The sequence below is a fragment of the Oncorhynchus tshawytscha genome, linkage group LG06 (assembly GCF_018296145.1).
Source record: "Oncorhynchus tshawytscha isolate Ot180627B linkage group LG06, Otsh_v2.0, whole genome shotgun sequence".
NCBI classification, from domain to species: Eukaryota; Metazoa; Chordata; class Actinopteri; order Salmoniformes; family Salmonidae; genus Oncorhynchus; species Oncorhynchus tshawytscha.
In genome coordinates this window covers 28,740,132-28,755,134 of record NC_056434.1, presented here as the reverse complement: position 1 = coordinate 28,755,134, position 15,003 = coordinate 28,740,132, and the positions used below count along the sequence as shown (strand labels likewise).

The 15,003-nt window shown below is 42.2% G+C and overlaps 1 protein-coding gene across 9 annotated transcripts in view; it reads right to left on the bottom strand.

Moving 5' to 3' along the window:
- Nucleotides 1–15,003, bottom strand: part of mef2aa (myocyte enhancer factor 2aa) — a 122,919-nt gene that overhangs the window by 80,536 nt on the left and 27,380 nt on the right. For all 9 annotated transcript variants that reach the window (XM_042323153.1, XM_024423536.2, XM_024423538.2 and 6 more), the window contains one exon: nt 4,342–4,534. In XM_042323153.1, the coding sequence (XP_042179087.1) occupies nt 4,342–4,395 (54 nt within the window). In that variant the 5' untranslated portion in view covers nt 4,396–4,534. The remainder of the gene's footprint in view (nt 1–4,341; nt 4,535–15,003) is intronic.

Below are 15,003 nucleotides of genomic sequence, written 5' to 3'. Positions count from 1 at the left end.
CATGAATTTCCTGGGTAGCTTATCAAAGATAGACATAAAATGGAAAAGAGCAAACAAAGCAAGAGAAAAAGATATACATTCAGCAGTCTATTAATCAGTTGGTGTATGTAAGTATGTGTGTGTGCTGCAGGGTTGAAGCTACAAACCCATAGGCTTGGCTTTCTCATTCCTTCCAGGCTTTTTGGAGAGAGGGTGGACAATGAGCCTGTCGTAGCGGATGTAAGCAATGTCCCCATGTGCTCTGGCAGCTTTCATGGCTGGGATAAGTTATTTCCTCTTCTGGCACACAGCTTAAGGACAGTCCTGATTGAGGAAATATACGTTCCTCTCAAGTTCTTGGCACTTTCCAGAACAGCTCCCTTGTCCTTGAACTTCAGGAATCTGACCACTATCGGCCTGGTCTTGTCACCTGGGCCTGTGGTGAGTTTTCCAGTCATGTGGGCACGCTCCACCTCAACCTTCATGTGGTCCAACTTCAGTTTTTCCAAGATCATTTCCCTCACTTTGTCCTCAGACTCCATCCAGGTCTCATGTGGAGATTCTGCAGTTCCGTCCACAACAATGTTGTTCCGCCTTGATTGTCCCTCGAGATAATCTGATTTCTCCGTCATTGTTATCATGGATTCACATACAAAACTGATGTCCTCTGTCAATGTCCTGAGTATTCACACACCTGTGTCAATACTGTGTAGAAGCAACTTTGGCAGCGATTACAGCTGTGAGTCTTTCTGGGTCAGTCTCTATGAGCTTGGATTGGATTGCATAACGTTTGCTATTATTCTTTTCAAAATTGTCAAATTGGTTGTTGTTTATTGCTAGACAACCATTATTGCTAGACAACCATTTTCAGGTCTTTCCATAGATTTTCAAGTAGATTTAAGTCAAAACGTACTCTGCCACTCAGGAACATTTATTGTCTTCTTGGAAAGCAACTCCAGTGTAGATTTGGCATTGTATTTTAGGTTATTGTCCTGCTGATAGGTGAATTCATCTCCCAGTGTCTGGTGGAATGCAGACTAAAACAGGTTTTCCTCTAGCATTTTGCCTGTGCTTAGCTCCCTTCCGTTTATTTTTTATCCTGAAAAACTCCCCAGTCCTTAATGATTACAAGCATACCCATAACATAATGTGGCCACCACCATGCTTGAAAATATGGAGAACGGTACTCAGTAATGTGTTGTATTATTTTTTCCCCAAACGTAACACTTTGTACTCAGGATAAAAAGTGAATTGCTTTGACACATTTCAGTATTACTTCATTGCCTTATACAGGCTTCCTTCTTTTTTCTCTGTCAATTAGGTTAGTATTGTAGAGTAACTACAATTTGTTGATCCATCCTCAGTTTTCTCCTATCACAGCTACAAACTCTGCAACTCTTTTAAAGTCGCCATTGGCCTAATGGTGAAATCCATGAGCGGTTTCCTTCCATTCCGGCAACTGAGTTAGGAAGGAAGCCTGTATCTTTGTAGTGACTGGGTGTATTGATACATCATCCAAGCGTAACTAATAACTTCACCATGCTCAAAGGGATATTCAATGTCAATGTTTTTTCACCCATCTACCTATAGGTGCCCTTCTTTTTTATATATTTTTATTTCACCTTTATTTAACCAGGTAGGCCAGTTGAGAACAAGTTATCATTTACAACTGCGACCTGGCCAAGATAAAGCAAAGCAATGCGACAAAAACAACAACACAGAGTTACACATGGGATAAACAAACGTACAGTCAATAACACAGTATAAAATCTGTATACAGTGTGTGCAAATTATGTAAGGACGTAAGGCAATAAATAGGTCATAGCGGCGAGGTAGTTACAATTTTAAGCAATTAACACTGGGGCGATAGATGTGCAGATGAGGATGTGCAAGTAGAGATTCTGGTGTGCAAAAGAGCAGAAAAAAACAAAAACAAATATGGGGATGAGGTAGGTAGTTGGTTGGATGGGCAATTTACAGATGGGCTGTGTACAGCTGCAGCGATCTGTAAGCTGCTCTGACAGCCGATGCGTGAAGTTAGTGAGGGAGATATAAGTCTCCCGATTAATTTTGCAATTCATTCCAGTCATTGGCAGCAAGGAACTGGAAGAAAAGGCAGCCAAAGGAGGTGTTGACTTTGGGGATGACCAGTGAAATATACCTGCTGGAGCGCGTGCTACGGGTGGGTGTTGCTATGGTGACCAGTGAGCTGAGATAAGGTGGGGCTTTACCTAGCAGAGACTTGTAGATGACCTGGAGCCAGTGGGTTTGGCAACAAATATGTAGCAAGGACCAGCCAACGAGAGCATACAGGTCGCAATGGTGGGTAGTATATGGGGCTTTGGTGACAAAACTGATGCACTGTGATGGACGGCATCCAATTTGCTGAGTAGAGTGTTGGAGGCTATTTTGTAAATGACATCGCCGAAGTCAAGGATCATCAGGATAGTCAGTTTTACGAGGGTATGTTTGGCAGCATGAGTGAAAGGAGGCTTTGTTGCGAAATAGGAAGCCAATTCTAGATGTAATTTTGGATTGTAGATGCTTAATATGAGTCTGGAAGGAGAGTTTACAGTCTAGCCAGACACCTAGGTATTTATAGTTGTCCACATATTCTAAGTCAGAACCATCCAGAGTAGTGATGCTAGGCAGGCGGGTGTGGGCAGCAATCGGTTGAAGAGCATGCATTTAGTTTTACTTGCGTTTAAGAGCAGTTGGAGGCCAAGGAAGGAGGCTCTTTGCGAGGCATTGGAATACCTCCCTGGCATTTGTGGTTGAATATGTGTTTGAAATTCACTGCTCGACTGCGGGACATTACAGATAATTGTATGTGCTGGGTACAGAGATAGGTAGTCATTAAAAAAATCATGTTAATAACCCTTTAAGGTCTATGTCCGTGCCACCGCGGAAATCAAATTAGCATAATAAAAAAAATCCCTATAAAAATCTGTCATTTTAACCCCCTAGAGTTGATTGACGCACTGGTGCATCAATCTAAGTTACATAACAAAAAAATCCCCACAAAAATATTTCAGTTTAAGCTAGAGATATCTGTTTTTTCCATTCACCAGTGTCGCATTTACGCATCTACGGTGAAAGGTGGCAAAGCTAGAGCTGTGTTTTTTAACACCATGAGACATCCTGAAAATGTATTTTATCATGGAAATGTATGTAGCGTCAGTATGGTCTGACCTACAAGATGGTGTTCTCTGTTTTTCTCTACGACCCCCAGAAGAAAGAAGTAAACTCGGGGAAAAGGGAGAGCCAGAGCAATAGAGCATGAGACAGAGAAATTAATGGATAGACATTGGTGAGATAGTTACCTGTCTCTCTCCCCCCCCCCAAAAAGTAAACCTCAGAGCCCATTCCTTGCCATTGGATGAGAAGATTGTGACATCACCAGCCCCAAACACTTCCTCTTCCTGTGTCCCCCTCAGCCAATCATAGAGCCCCTTACCCAAGTAGATCCATCCCTTCCACCTGTCCTAATTTTGCCTGATTCCGTATAGTTTTTTTCCTAAATTCCGTTTTCCATTTTTCCCAGTTCCGTTCACAAGAACCAAATTGAATGTTCTAAATCCACAACAATGTTTACACCACAACAGGAGACCACTTTTGAGGTTGGGGAAAAATGAAACATTTAAAGTTTTGTGTGTAGTCACACTTTAATGCGAACCAGGAAGAGACCGTTATTTAGTTAGTGGTGTTTCTGTAAACTCATGTGATTGCAGAGTTTGCAAAACAAATGGCCACTGGATTAATTGAAATGATCATAATATCATTCTGTCAGGTAGGCATAGGCTACATTGTAGTTAACATTTTAATTGAAAAGGTTTTTGGGAAAGCCTTTCCATCTCTACCAGAAGATTGTTATCATTTACTTCATCGCTAACGGCTACACAAAGTGTAGACATACGTGCTCACCGCACACATACACACATTCCTGTGCTGTTTCAGAAAGTTTCTGGAAAATACGAATCACTGATGCATTTCGTGGCGAACTTGACAATGTCACAATGACTTGCGGGCAGTGGGTTCAGAACAACAACAACAAAAACTGTTTACAAAAAAACTGTATACCCCCACCCAAAAGGGCACTTAGTGAGTGGGAGGGCAAAGGGGCATGTGCTCTGCACAGGTAGAACTCTATCTGTGCACATGCCTGGTCCTGTGTTGTCAGTAGGCACTCTGAGTCCCTGTCAAGAATTCAAAACGGGTGGTTAAGTGGTGAGAACTTAACTCCTGTTTTCAACTCCATACAGGGCAACAGTAGCCTACTGCCATTAGCCTGTGTGTGGCAAGAGAGAGAGCGACTTCTTTATGTTGAGTGGAGGGTAGGGGGGATGGGGGGATGACACTGACCTGCCTGTTCCTCTCATCCATGATCCTTGTGATCTGTATCTTCTTCCGGCCCATCTCTGTGTCCTGTTTGGTCTCTCTGACACCTCAAGAATATCAGAAAAACAACAGAGCTTGTCTTCTTTCCTTCACTCCTAGCACATTGTACAACACTCTACTCGGTTTTACTCTGTACTTCTTGTGACCACACCACAATCTGCAGGAGAGAAAGAGAGAGAGAGAGAAAGAAAGAGGAAAGAACAACATATTTGTTTTATTTAACCAGGCAAGTCAGTACAGAACAAATTCTTATTTTTACAATGACGGCCTACCCCAGGCAACGCTACGCCAATTGTGCGCCGTCCTATGGGACTCCTGATCACGGCCGGTTATGATACAGGCCAGGATCGAACCAGGGTCTTTAGTGACCCCTGTAGCACTCATATGCAGTGCCTTAGACCGCTGCACCACTCGGAAGCTAACATAACACTGAGTGATCTCTTCTCAGGCACATCAAAGCAGCCAAGGAGTCTGTATTCCATTCCCTGACACATACAGAGAGGATCTGAGAATGACCGGAGAACATGATGTCTCCTTATCTCCCCACATGCACTTCCACAGCAGCTGGAGCCACTGGCAGAACACTTCAGACTTTAAGGGGAAACTGCTTAGAAAATGCTAAACGCAATTGATATGTCCTTAGTGTTGAATGGGCCTGATTCAGAACCAATGAAAAGACTTTCAAAAGCATTTTAAACTTAATTGTGAAATGATGTTTTCCATTTGAAGTGAGAAATTACTGCATTGAGCTGTTATTGAAGTGCACCTTGCCATTTATGACTCCCAACCAAGTACATTTCTACTGGGTTTATCTTTCTTCAATCTTAAAGCCTAACAACCAGTAACAGGACGACAGAATCACAGAGCTTTAACTAATATACTTCTGCTTCACTCTTCCTTATCTGACCCAGGCTGCTCCCAGCTTTGCTCTTAAGATGATTAAGAGTGCACCTAGTCTCAGGTTGACATCCTCAGGTTTAAATCCTCTGAGGTGGATGAGGTAGTTCCCACGTGAGGTGCTCTGTAACCTGCCAACCTGGCGACTGGTTCAGACTTCAGCAGGCCTTATGAACTCTGCCCTCTAGCTGCTCCTCTGATCTAAGGGAAATACAGTGCCTTCGGAAAGTATTCAGACCCATTGACTTTTTCCACATTTCTGCAGCATTGAAGGTCCCCAAGAACACAGTGGCCTCCATCATTCTTAAATGGACATTTTTTTGGAACCACCAAGACTCTTCCTAGAGCTGGCTGCCCTGCCAAATTGAGCTATTGGAGGAAAGGGCCTTGGTCAGGGAGGTGACCAAGAACCCGATGGTCACTCTGACAAAACTCTAGAGCTCCTCTGTAGAGATGGGAGAACTTTCCAGAACGACAACCATCTCTGCAGCATTCAATCAGGCCTTTTTGGTAGAGTGGCCAGACGGAAGCCAAAAGGCACATAAAGATTCTCAGACCATGAGAAAAATCAAGATTGAACTCTTTACCACCAAAACTTCTCAGACCTGATGAAACCAAGATTGAACTCTTTAGCCTGAATGCCAAGAGTCACGTCTGGAGGAAACGTCTGGAGGAAACCTGGCACCATCCATACGGTGAAGCATGGTTGTAGCAGCATCATGCTGTTGGGATGTTTTTCAGCGGCAGGGACTGGAAGACTAGTCAGGATCGAGGCAAAGATGAATGGAGCAAAGTACAGAGAGATCCTTGATGAAAACCTGCTCCAGAGTGCTCAGGACCTCAGACTGGGGCGAATGTTCACCTTCCAACAGGACAACGACCCTAAGCACAGAGCCAAGACAGTCCAGGAGTGGCTTCGGGACAAGCCTCTGAATGTCCTTGAGTGGCCCAGCCAGAGCCTGGACTTGAACCCGATCGAACATCTCTGGAGAGACCTGAAAATAGCTGTGCAGCAACATTCTCCATCCAACCTGACAGAGCTTGAGAGGATTTGCAGAGAAGAATGGGAGAAACTCCCCAAATACAGGTGTGCCAAGCTTCTAGCGTCGTACCCAAGAAGAATTGATGCTGTAATCGCTGCCAAAGGTGCTTCAACAAAGTACTGAGTAAAGGGTCTGAATACTTATGTAAATGTGATATTTCAGTTTTTTTATTTGTAATAAATTAGCAAAAATGTTTTAAAAAAACAACAACAGTTTTTGCTTTGTCATTATGGGCTATTGTGAGTAGATTGATGAGGGGAAAAAAACGATTTAATACATTTTGGAATAAGACTATAGCCTAACAAAATGTGGAAAATTTGAAGGGGTCTGAATACTTTCCGAAGGCACTGTATATACCTCTCCCTGGAGGAGCATTCATCACTGACACAAAAAAATGCATATACAACTACATTTCACCATAGAGCAGAACCTCTGAATAAAGTTAACGTTAGAGTATTCAGCCCACGTCCAGAGATACAGTCAGCATTACAGACTACTGTGTGGTTACACTTGAGAGCTGACTAACATCATGGGACCAGAAATGGCCAGTTCCAGTTGCATACAGTAATTTGGGGGTTTGTGACACTGGCATTATAGTGTCTGGCTGTCTGAATCTAACCTCTACTGTTAGGCAAACTCAACATGAGTTCACCGAGCCAACAACCCACGCATGGCTGTCCACAGTAAGGAAACTAACCACGTAAAAACCCATTAAGAATTTCCCTAAACCACATCACAACACACCAGTGAGAACGAGTGTACTTTTTCATTCACTGTTTCCAAATACTCATACTGACACTTTTTCTACTGGTGTGTCTATATGAGTGTTTGTCTGTCTGTCTCTTACTTTGAAAGTAAGTTATCTTGCTTGTCTTGACACTGTATTGTATAATTGTACAGTAGGCCTGAATCTATTGCCAGTAAAACACACACATTCCACCATGTCTCTAAACTGTGAGAGGATATGTCATAGCAGTGCAGGACAGTGCAGGTTCTTGTGGTGTAATGCCTTGTGTCATGACATTTCTGTTACATAAATATGAGATGACAAGCTGAGGACCCTCAGACACCAGGTGTGCTACACTCCGCTTGGTACAGCCACTCTGAAGAAATATATTTCCTTATTCTATCTGTAAACCTAGATTGACTTGCATCATTTTACTTGAATGAGAGTAATAATTAACACAGTACAAGTTGTTTGCCATTACAAAAATGCCGACCAATTTTATCCTAATAAAAGGTGTTGTGAATCCCAATGTAAAATCAACACATAATAACTGGTGAATGTTAAGGCATACTTTACATTTTTTTAACTAGGCAAGTCAGTTAAGGACAGATTCTTATTTACAATGTCTTGGTCAAGTGCAGTACAACATATTTCTACCTTGACAGCTCAGGTATTCGATCCAGCAACCTTTCGGTTACTGGCCCAACGCTCTAACCACTTGGCTATCTGCTGCCCCAAAAGAGAAACCAGATGGGAGACAGACAATCAACACCTTTACTGTTTTAATTTACTGTTTTAAACCTTTTCACATAACTGCCTACACAATCAAATTCAAAGTAAAAATTAAGTTAAACTTCATCCATAACTAAACTAAAAGAAATGCTTTTGGGTTGGTTAACTGCTTGATGGATGTGAAGTGAACAGGTGTAAGAGTTAGGTAGGTAGAGAGCAGAGTTATAGTCTTGACTGTGAGACCTGTCCTAATCTTGTTGGGTGACAGAGCAGAGCAGGGCAGGGCCGAGGCAGCAGAGGGGATTAAAGTAGTGTAGTGGAGATATGTGGCCTATCAATTAATAGAGCTGATGGAACAGGTCGGAATGTTTGGCTTAACATGTTGAAAAACTATACTTTTTTCACATTTTAGGCGCAGCAATGCAATGTACACACGGCAGTAGGCCTACGAGTGAATGTTCCAAAATGCAATTTGCACAAACCACTGTTCTAAAATGTGCACCGCACATGCAAGTGGTTTCATGGACAGAGATGGAAATATCTGTTAGAAAGAGGGGGGAATTGGAGATGCAACTATCATGGGTTGCCAATTTGATTAGGATAATGCCTTTGGCTGCTAGACAATGAAAGGCAGTTTAAAGAAAACTAAATGAACAGGACAACAAATATGTGTAAGTCTTTATAAAAATAATTGCCTCCACGTTTCTACGGTGGGATTTTGTCTATATGCTACTTTGAAGCAAGGTAAGACATGCCTCATAATGAGGTAAAACTTTCAGGTTTCAGACAATTAAGTAACAAGAAAGATATAGCCATGGTAATGTTAGGCCTAACTGTCTTCTGGTAGATGGAAAGACTCCCAAAAACCTTCTCAGTTAAATGTTAAATAATAATGATATTTTGAGCTAAAGAAACACTACTAATCAAACAATATGTGCCTGCACACTGGAATAAAATGGTAACTACCCTCAAGTGTGGTTTAAGCATTGTTATGGACTTAGAACATACATACATAATTTGATGTTTTTCTGTAAAACAAAGAAAGTGTGACTAAGAATGAAAACCTGAAAAATGTGGGAAAATATGACTGAGTTGATCTGTTTCAATAGTAGGCCTACTACAGAATGAGCCTACTGCACAGAACAGCTTGGGTTAGCCTGACTGTCTTCAGTTTATCTGTTTCAATAGTAGCCCTACTACAGAATGAGCCTACTGCACAGAACAGCTTGGGTTAGCCTGACTGTCTTCAGTTTATCTGTTTCAATAGTAGGCCTACTACAGAATGAGGCTACTGCACAGAACAGCTTACTACAGAATGGTTGGCCTGACTGTCTTCAGTTTATCGGTTTCAATAGTAGCCCTACTACAGAATGAGCCTACTGCACAGAACAGCTTGGGTTAGCCTGACTGTCTTCAGTTTATCTGTTTCAATAGTAGGCCTACTACAGAATGAGCCTACTGCACAGAACAGCTTGGGTTGGCCTGACTGTCTTCAGTTTATCTGTTTCAATAGTAGGCCTACTACAGAATGAGCCTACTGCACAGAACAGCTTGGGTTGGCCTGACTGTCTTCAGTTTATCTGTTTCAATAGTAGGCCTACTACAGAATGAGCCTACTGCACAGAACAGCTTGGGTTGGCCTGACTGTCTTCAGTTTATCTGTTTCAATCGTAGGCCTACTACAGAATGAGCCTACTGCACAGAACAGCTTGGGCTGGCCTGACTGTCTTCAGTTTATCTGTTTCAATCGTAGGCCTACTACAGAATGAGCCTACTGCACAGAACAGCTTGGGTTGGCCTGACTGGGAAAGATATGGGATTCATCATTTTAGGTCATTCAGAGTGTATGTCACTGTTTCTCATATAATTTTTCACACAGGGTGCCTTTCCTTTGCCAGGGGTGCCATTTGGAAAGAATTTGGCAAAATTAGAGTATACCCACTTCTCCAGGCACCACTACACCAATGGCTAGCGCTAGTTGGCTGTACATGCACCTAAACTTCTGTATTTTTCAACCTAAATCTTGTTCTCCATCCTCTTTTTAAATAATGAGCCAACATGTTTTAAGGACTTTAATTTCCATCACTGATCAAAACTCATTTTCTCAAGTTCTCGTTTGTCTCTTTGCAAAAGACATACTGTATAGTGAGAAATATGTTTGGAACATCAAATCGGAAGTAAAATCGCAGTCTCGAATCGCAATATACATAGAATTGTGAGAATCGCAATACATATCAACTTGGCACCTAAGTATCGTGATAATATCATATCATGAGGTCCCTGGCAATTCCCAGCCCTACTATCTACAGTTGAAGTCGGAAGTTTAAATACACTTAGGTTGGAGTCATTAAAACTCGTTTTTCAACCACTCCACAAATTTCTTGTTAACAAACTATAGTTTTGGCAAGTCGGTTAGGACATATACTTTGTGCATGACACAAGTCATTTTTCCAACAATTGTTTACAGACAGATTATTTCACTTATAATTCACTGCATCACAATTCCAGTAGGTCAGAAGTTTACATACACAGTTGACTGTGCCTTTAATCAGCTTGAAAAATTCCAAAAGATTATTTCATGGCTTTAGAAGCTTCTGATAGGCTAATTTACATAATTTGAGTCAATTGGAGGTGCACCTGTGGATGTATTTCAAGGCCTACCTTCAAACTCAGGTACTCTTTGCTTGACATCATGGGAAAATCAAAAGAAATCAGCCAAGACCCCATAAAAAAACTGTTGACCTCTACAAGTCTGGTTCATCCTTGGGAGCAATTTCCAAATGCCTGGAAGTACCACGTTCATCTGTACAAACAATTGAACGCAAGTATAAACACCATGGAACCACACAGCCGTCATACCACTCAGGAAGGAGACACGTTCTGTCTCCTAGAGATGAACGTACTTTCATGTGAAAAGTAAAAATCATTCCCAGAACAACAGCAAAGGACCTTGTGAAGATACTGGAGGAAAGAGGTACAAAAGTATATATATCCACAGTAAAATTAGTCCTATATCGACATAATCTGAAAGGCCGCACAGCAAGGAAGAAGCCACTGCTCCAATACTGCCATAAAAAGCCAGACTACGTTTTGCAACTGCATATGGGGACAAAGATCATACTTTTTGGAGAAATGTCCTCTGGTCTGATGACACAAAAATTGAACTGTTTGGCAATTAAGACCATAGTTATGTTTGGAGGAAAAAGGGGAAGGCTTGCAAGCCGAAGAACACCATCCCAAGCGTGAAGCACGGCGGTGGCAGCATCATGTTGTGGGGGTGCTTTGCTGCAGGAGGGACTGGTGCACTTCACAAAATAGATGGTGTCACGAGGGAGGAAAATGTTTTGAAGCAACATCTCAAGACATCAGTCAGGAAGTTAAAGTTGAGTCGCAAATGGGTCTTCCAAATGGACAATGACCCCAAATATACTTCCAAAGTTGTGGCAAAATGGCGTAAGGACAACAAATTCAAGGTATTGGAGTGACCATCACTTCTGACCCACTAGGAATGTGATGAAAGAAATTAAATCTGAAATAAATCATTCTCTCTACTATTATTCTGACATTTCACATTCTTAAAATAAAGTGGTGATCCTAACTGACCTACGGCAGGGAATGTTTACTAGGATTAATGTCAGGAATTGTGAAAAACTGAGTTTAAATTTAGTTGTCTAAGATGTATGTAAACTTCCCGACTTCCACTGTAACTTAATTAACTACAGTTAAAAAGCATTGGATTGGTGTAAACATGGGCGAGAGAGTTTCTTAACTCTCTTAACTTTATCTTTTTTTTCACCAGTCTCAGGATTATTATTCTCAAATTAAAATCACATTGAGTGATGTTTTATTTATTTTGTTTTTTATTTCACCTTTATTTAACCAGGTTGGCTAGTTGAGAACAAGTTCTCATTTGCAACTGTGACCTGGCCAAGATAAAGCAAAGCAGTTCGACACATACAACAACACAGACTTACACATCGAATAAACAAACATACAATCAATAATACAGTCGAAAAATCTATATACAGCATGTGCAAATGAGGTAGGATAAGAGAGGTAAGGAAAAAATAGGCTATGGTGGCAAATGAAATACAATATAACGATTAAAACACTGGAATGGTAGGATGTGCAGAAGATGAATGTACAAGTTGAGATACTGGGGTGCAAAAGAGCAAGATAAATAAATAAATACAGTATGGGGATGAGGTTGATTGGATGAGCTATTTACAGATGATCTATGTACAGGTGCAGTGATCTGTGAGCTGCTCTGACAGCTGGTGCTTAAAGCTAGTGAGGGGTGTAAGAGTCTCCAGCTTCAGAGATTTTTGCAGTTCGTTCCAGTCATTGGCAGCAGAGAGCTGGAAGGATAGGCGGCGTGCTACGGGTGGGTGCTGCTATGGTGACCAGTGAGCTGAGATAAGGCCTGGAGGAGGTGGGTTTGGCGACGAGTATGAAGCGAGGGTCAGCCAACACTGGAGGGTAGTATATGGGGCTTTGGTGACAAAATGGATGGCACTGTGATAGACTGCATCCAATTTGTTGAGTAGAGTGTTGGAGGCTATTTTGTAAATGACATCGCCGAAGTCGAGGATCAGTAGGATGGTCAGTTTTACGAGGGTATGTTTGGCAGCATGAGTGAAGGATTCTTTGTTGCGAAATAGGAAGTCGATTCTAGATTTAATTTTGGATTTGAGATGTTTAATGTGAGTCTGGAAGGAGAGCTTACAGTATAACCAGTCACCTAGGTATTTGTAGTTGTCCACATATACTAAGTCAGAACCGTAGTGATGCTGGAGGGGCGGGCAGGTGCAGGTAGTGATTGGTTGAAGAGTATGCATTTAGTTTTACTTGCCACAGAAGGTGAGTTGTATGGCATTGAAGCTCATCTGGAGGTTAGGTAACACAGTGTCTAATGAAGAGCCAGAGGTATACAGAATGGTGTCGTCTGCGTAGAGGTGGATCAAAGAATCACCAGCAGCGAGAGCGACATCATTGATGTATACAGAGAAGAGAGTCGGCCCGAGAATTGAACCCTGTGGCACCCCCATAGAGACTGCCAGAGGTCCGGACAAAAGGCCCTCCGATTTGACATACTGAACTCTTATCGGAGAAGTAGTTGGTGAACCAAGAGAGGCAATCATTTGAGAAACCAAGGCTGTTGAGTCTGCCAATAAGAATGTTGTGATTGAAAGAGTCGAAAGCCTTAGCCAGGTCGATGAATACGGCTGCACAGTAATGTCTCTTATTGATGGCGGTTATGATATCGTTTAGGACCTTGAGCGTGGCTGAGGTGCACCCATGACCAGCTCTGAAACCAGATTGCATAGCAGAGAAGGTACAGTGAGATTCGAAATGGTCGGCAATCTGTTTGTTAACTTGGCATTCAAAGACCTTAGAAAGGCAGGGTAGAATAGATATAGGTCTGTAGCAGTTTGGGTCTAGAGTGTCTCCCCCTTTGAAGAGGGGGATGATCACGGCAGCTTTCCAAACTATGGTAATCTCATACGACACTAAAGAGAGGTTGAACAGGCTAGTAATAGGGGTTGCAATAATTTCTGCAGATAATTTTAGAAAGAGAGGGTCCAGATTTTCTAGCCCGGCTGATTTTTAGGGGTCCAGATTTTGCAGCTCTTTCAGAACATCAGCTATCTGGATTTGGGTTAAGGAGAAGTGGGGGAGGTTAGAGCGAGTTTCTGTGGGGAGTGCAGGGCTGTTGACCGGGGTAGGGGTAGCCAGGTGGAAAGCATGGCCAGCCACAGAAAAATGCTCACTTATTGTGGATTTATCGGTGGTGACAGTGTTTCCTTGCCTCAGTGCAGTGGGCAGCTGGGAGGAGGTGCTCTGATTCTCCATGGAATGTACAGTGTCCCAGAACCTTTTTGAGTTTGTACTACAGTAATCACTAACCAGGACAGTAATGGACAAGGCATATTGATATTAGGGAAAGGCATGCGTAGCCAAGTAATCGTATGGGTAGTTGGCTAGTTGGTGCTTGCTCCAGGCTAGTGGTTGCTTGCTCTGGGACGGAAACATTTTCCAGGAGTAGTCAACCCGGCTTGCGGTTAGCTAGCTGCCATGATCCAGATGAAAAGGTTCAGAGTTTGCGGTAGCAATCCGAGGATATGGAGAGAAAAATAGGTCCGGTATGCTCTGATTTGAAACGCGTTGTCTGAGCTAAAGGTTAGCTGATGACCACTAGCAGGGGTTAGCTGACTGATAGCTGATAGCTGGTAGCTAGTTAGCTAGCTAGCTTCAGTTGAGGTATTCCAGTTCGGAGGTAAATAGTAATACTTTAGAAAAAAAACAGATCCACATCACATTGGGTGAGGCGGGTTGCACGAGAGTATTTTGAAGTTGAGGTTTAGGAAAAATCTTAAAAAGAATGCGAAGAAAGATACATAAAAATATACATACAGTGCCTTGCGAAAGTATTCGGCCCCCTTGAACTTTGCGACCTTTTGCCACATTTCAGGCTTCAAACATAAAGATATAAAACTGTATTTTTTTGTGAAGAATCAACAACAAGTGGGACACAATCTTGAAGTGGAACGACATTTATTGGATATTTCAAACTTTTTTAACAAAACAAAAACTGAAAAATTGGGCGTGCAAAATTATTCAGCCCCCTTAAGTTAATACTTTGTAGCGCCACCTTTTGCTGCGATTACAGCTGTAAGTCGCTTGGGGTATGTCTCTATCAGTTTTGCACATCGAGAGACTGACATTTTTTCCCATTCCTCCTTGCAAAACAGCTCGAGCTCAGTGAGGTTGGATGGAGAGCATTTGTGAACAGCAGTTTTCAGTTCTTTCCACAGATTCTCGATTGGATTCAGGTCTGGACTTTGACTTGGCCATTCTAACACCTGGATATGTTTATTTTTGAACCATTCCATTGTAGATTTTGCTTTATGTTTTGGATCATTGTCTTGTTGGAAGACAAATCTCCGTCCCAGTCTCAGGTCTTTTGCAGACTCCATCAGGTTTTCTTCCAGAATGGTCCTGTATTTGGCTCCATCCATCTTCCCATCAATTTTAACCATCTTCCCTGTCCCTGCTGAAGAAAAGCAGGCCCAAACCATGATGCTGCCACCACCATGTTTGACAGTGGCGATGGTGTGTTCAGGGTGATGAGCTGTGTTGCTTTTACGCCAAACATAACGTTTTGCATTGTTGCCAAAAAGTTCAACTTTGGTTTCATCTGACCAGAGCACCTTCTTCCACATGTTT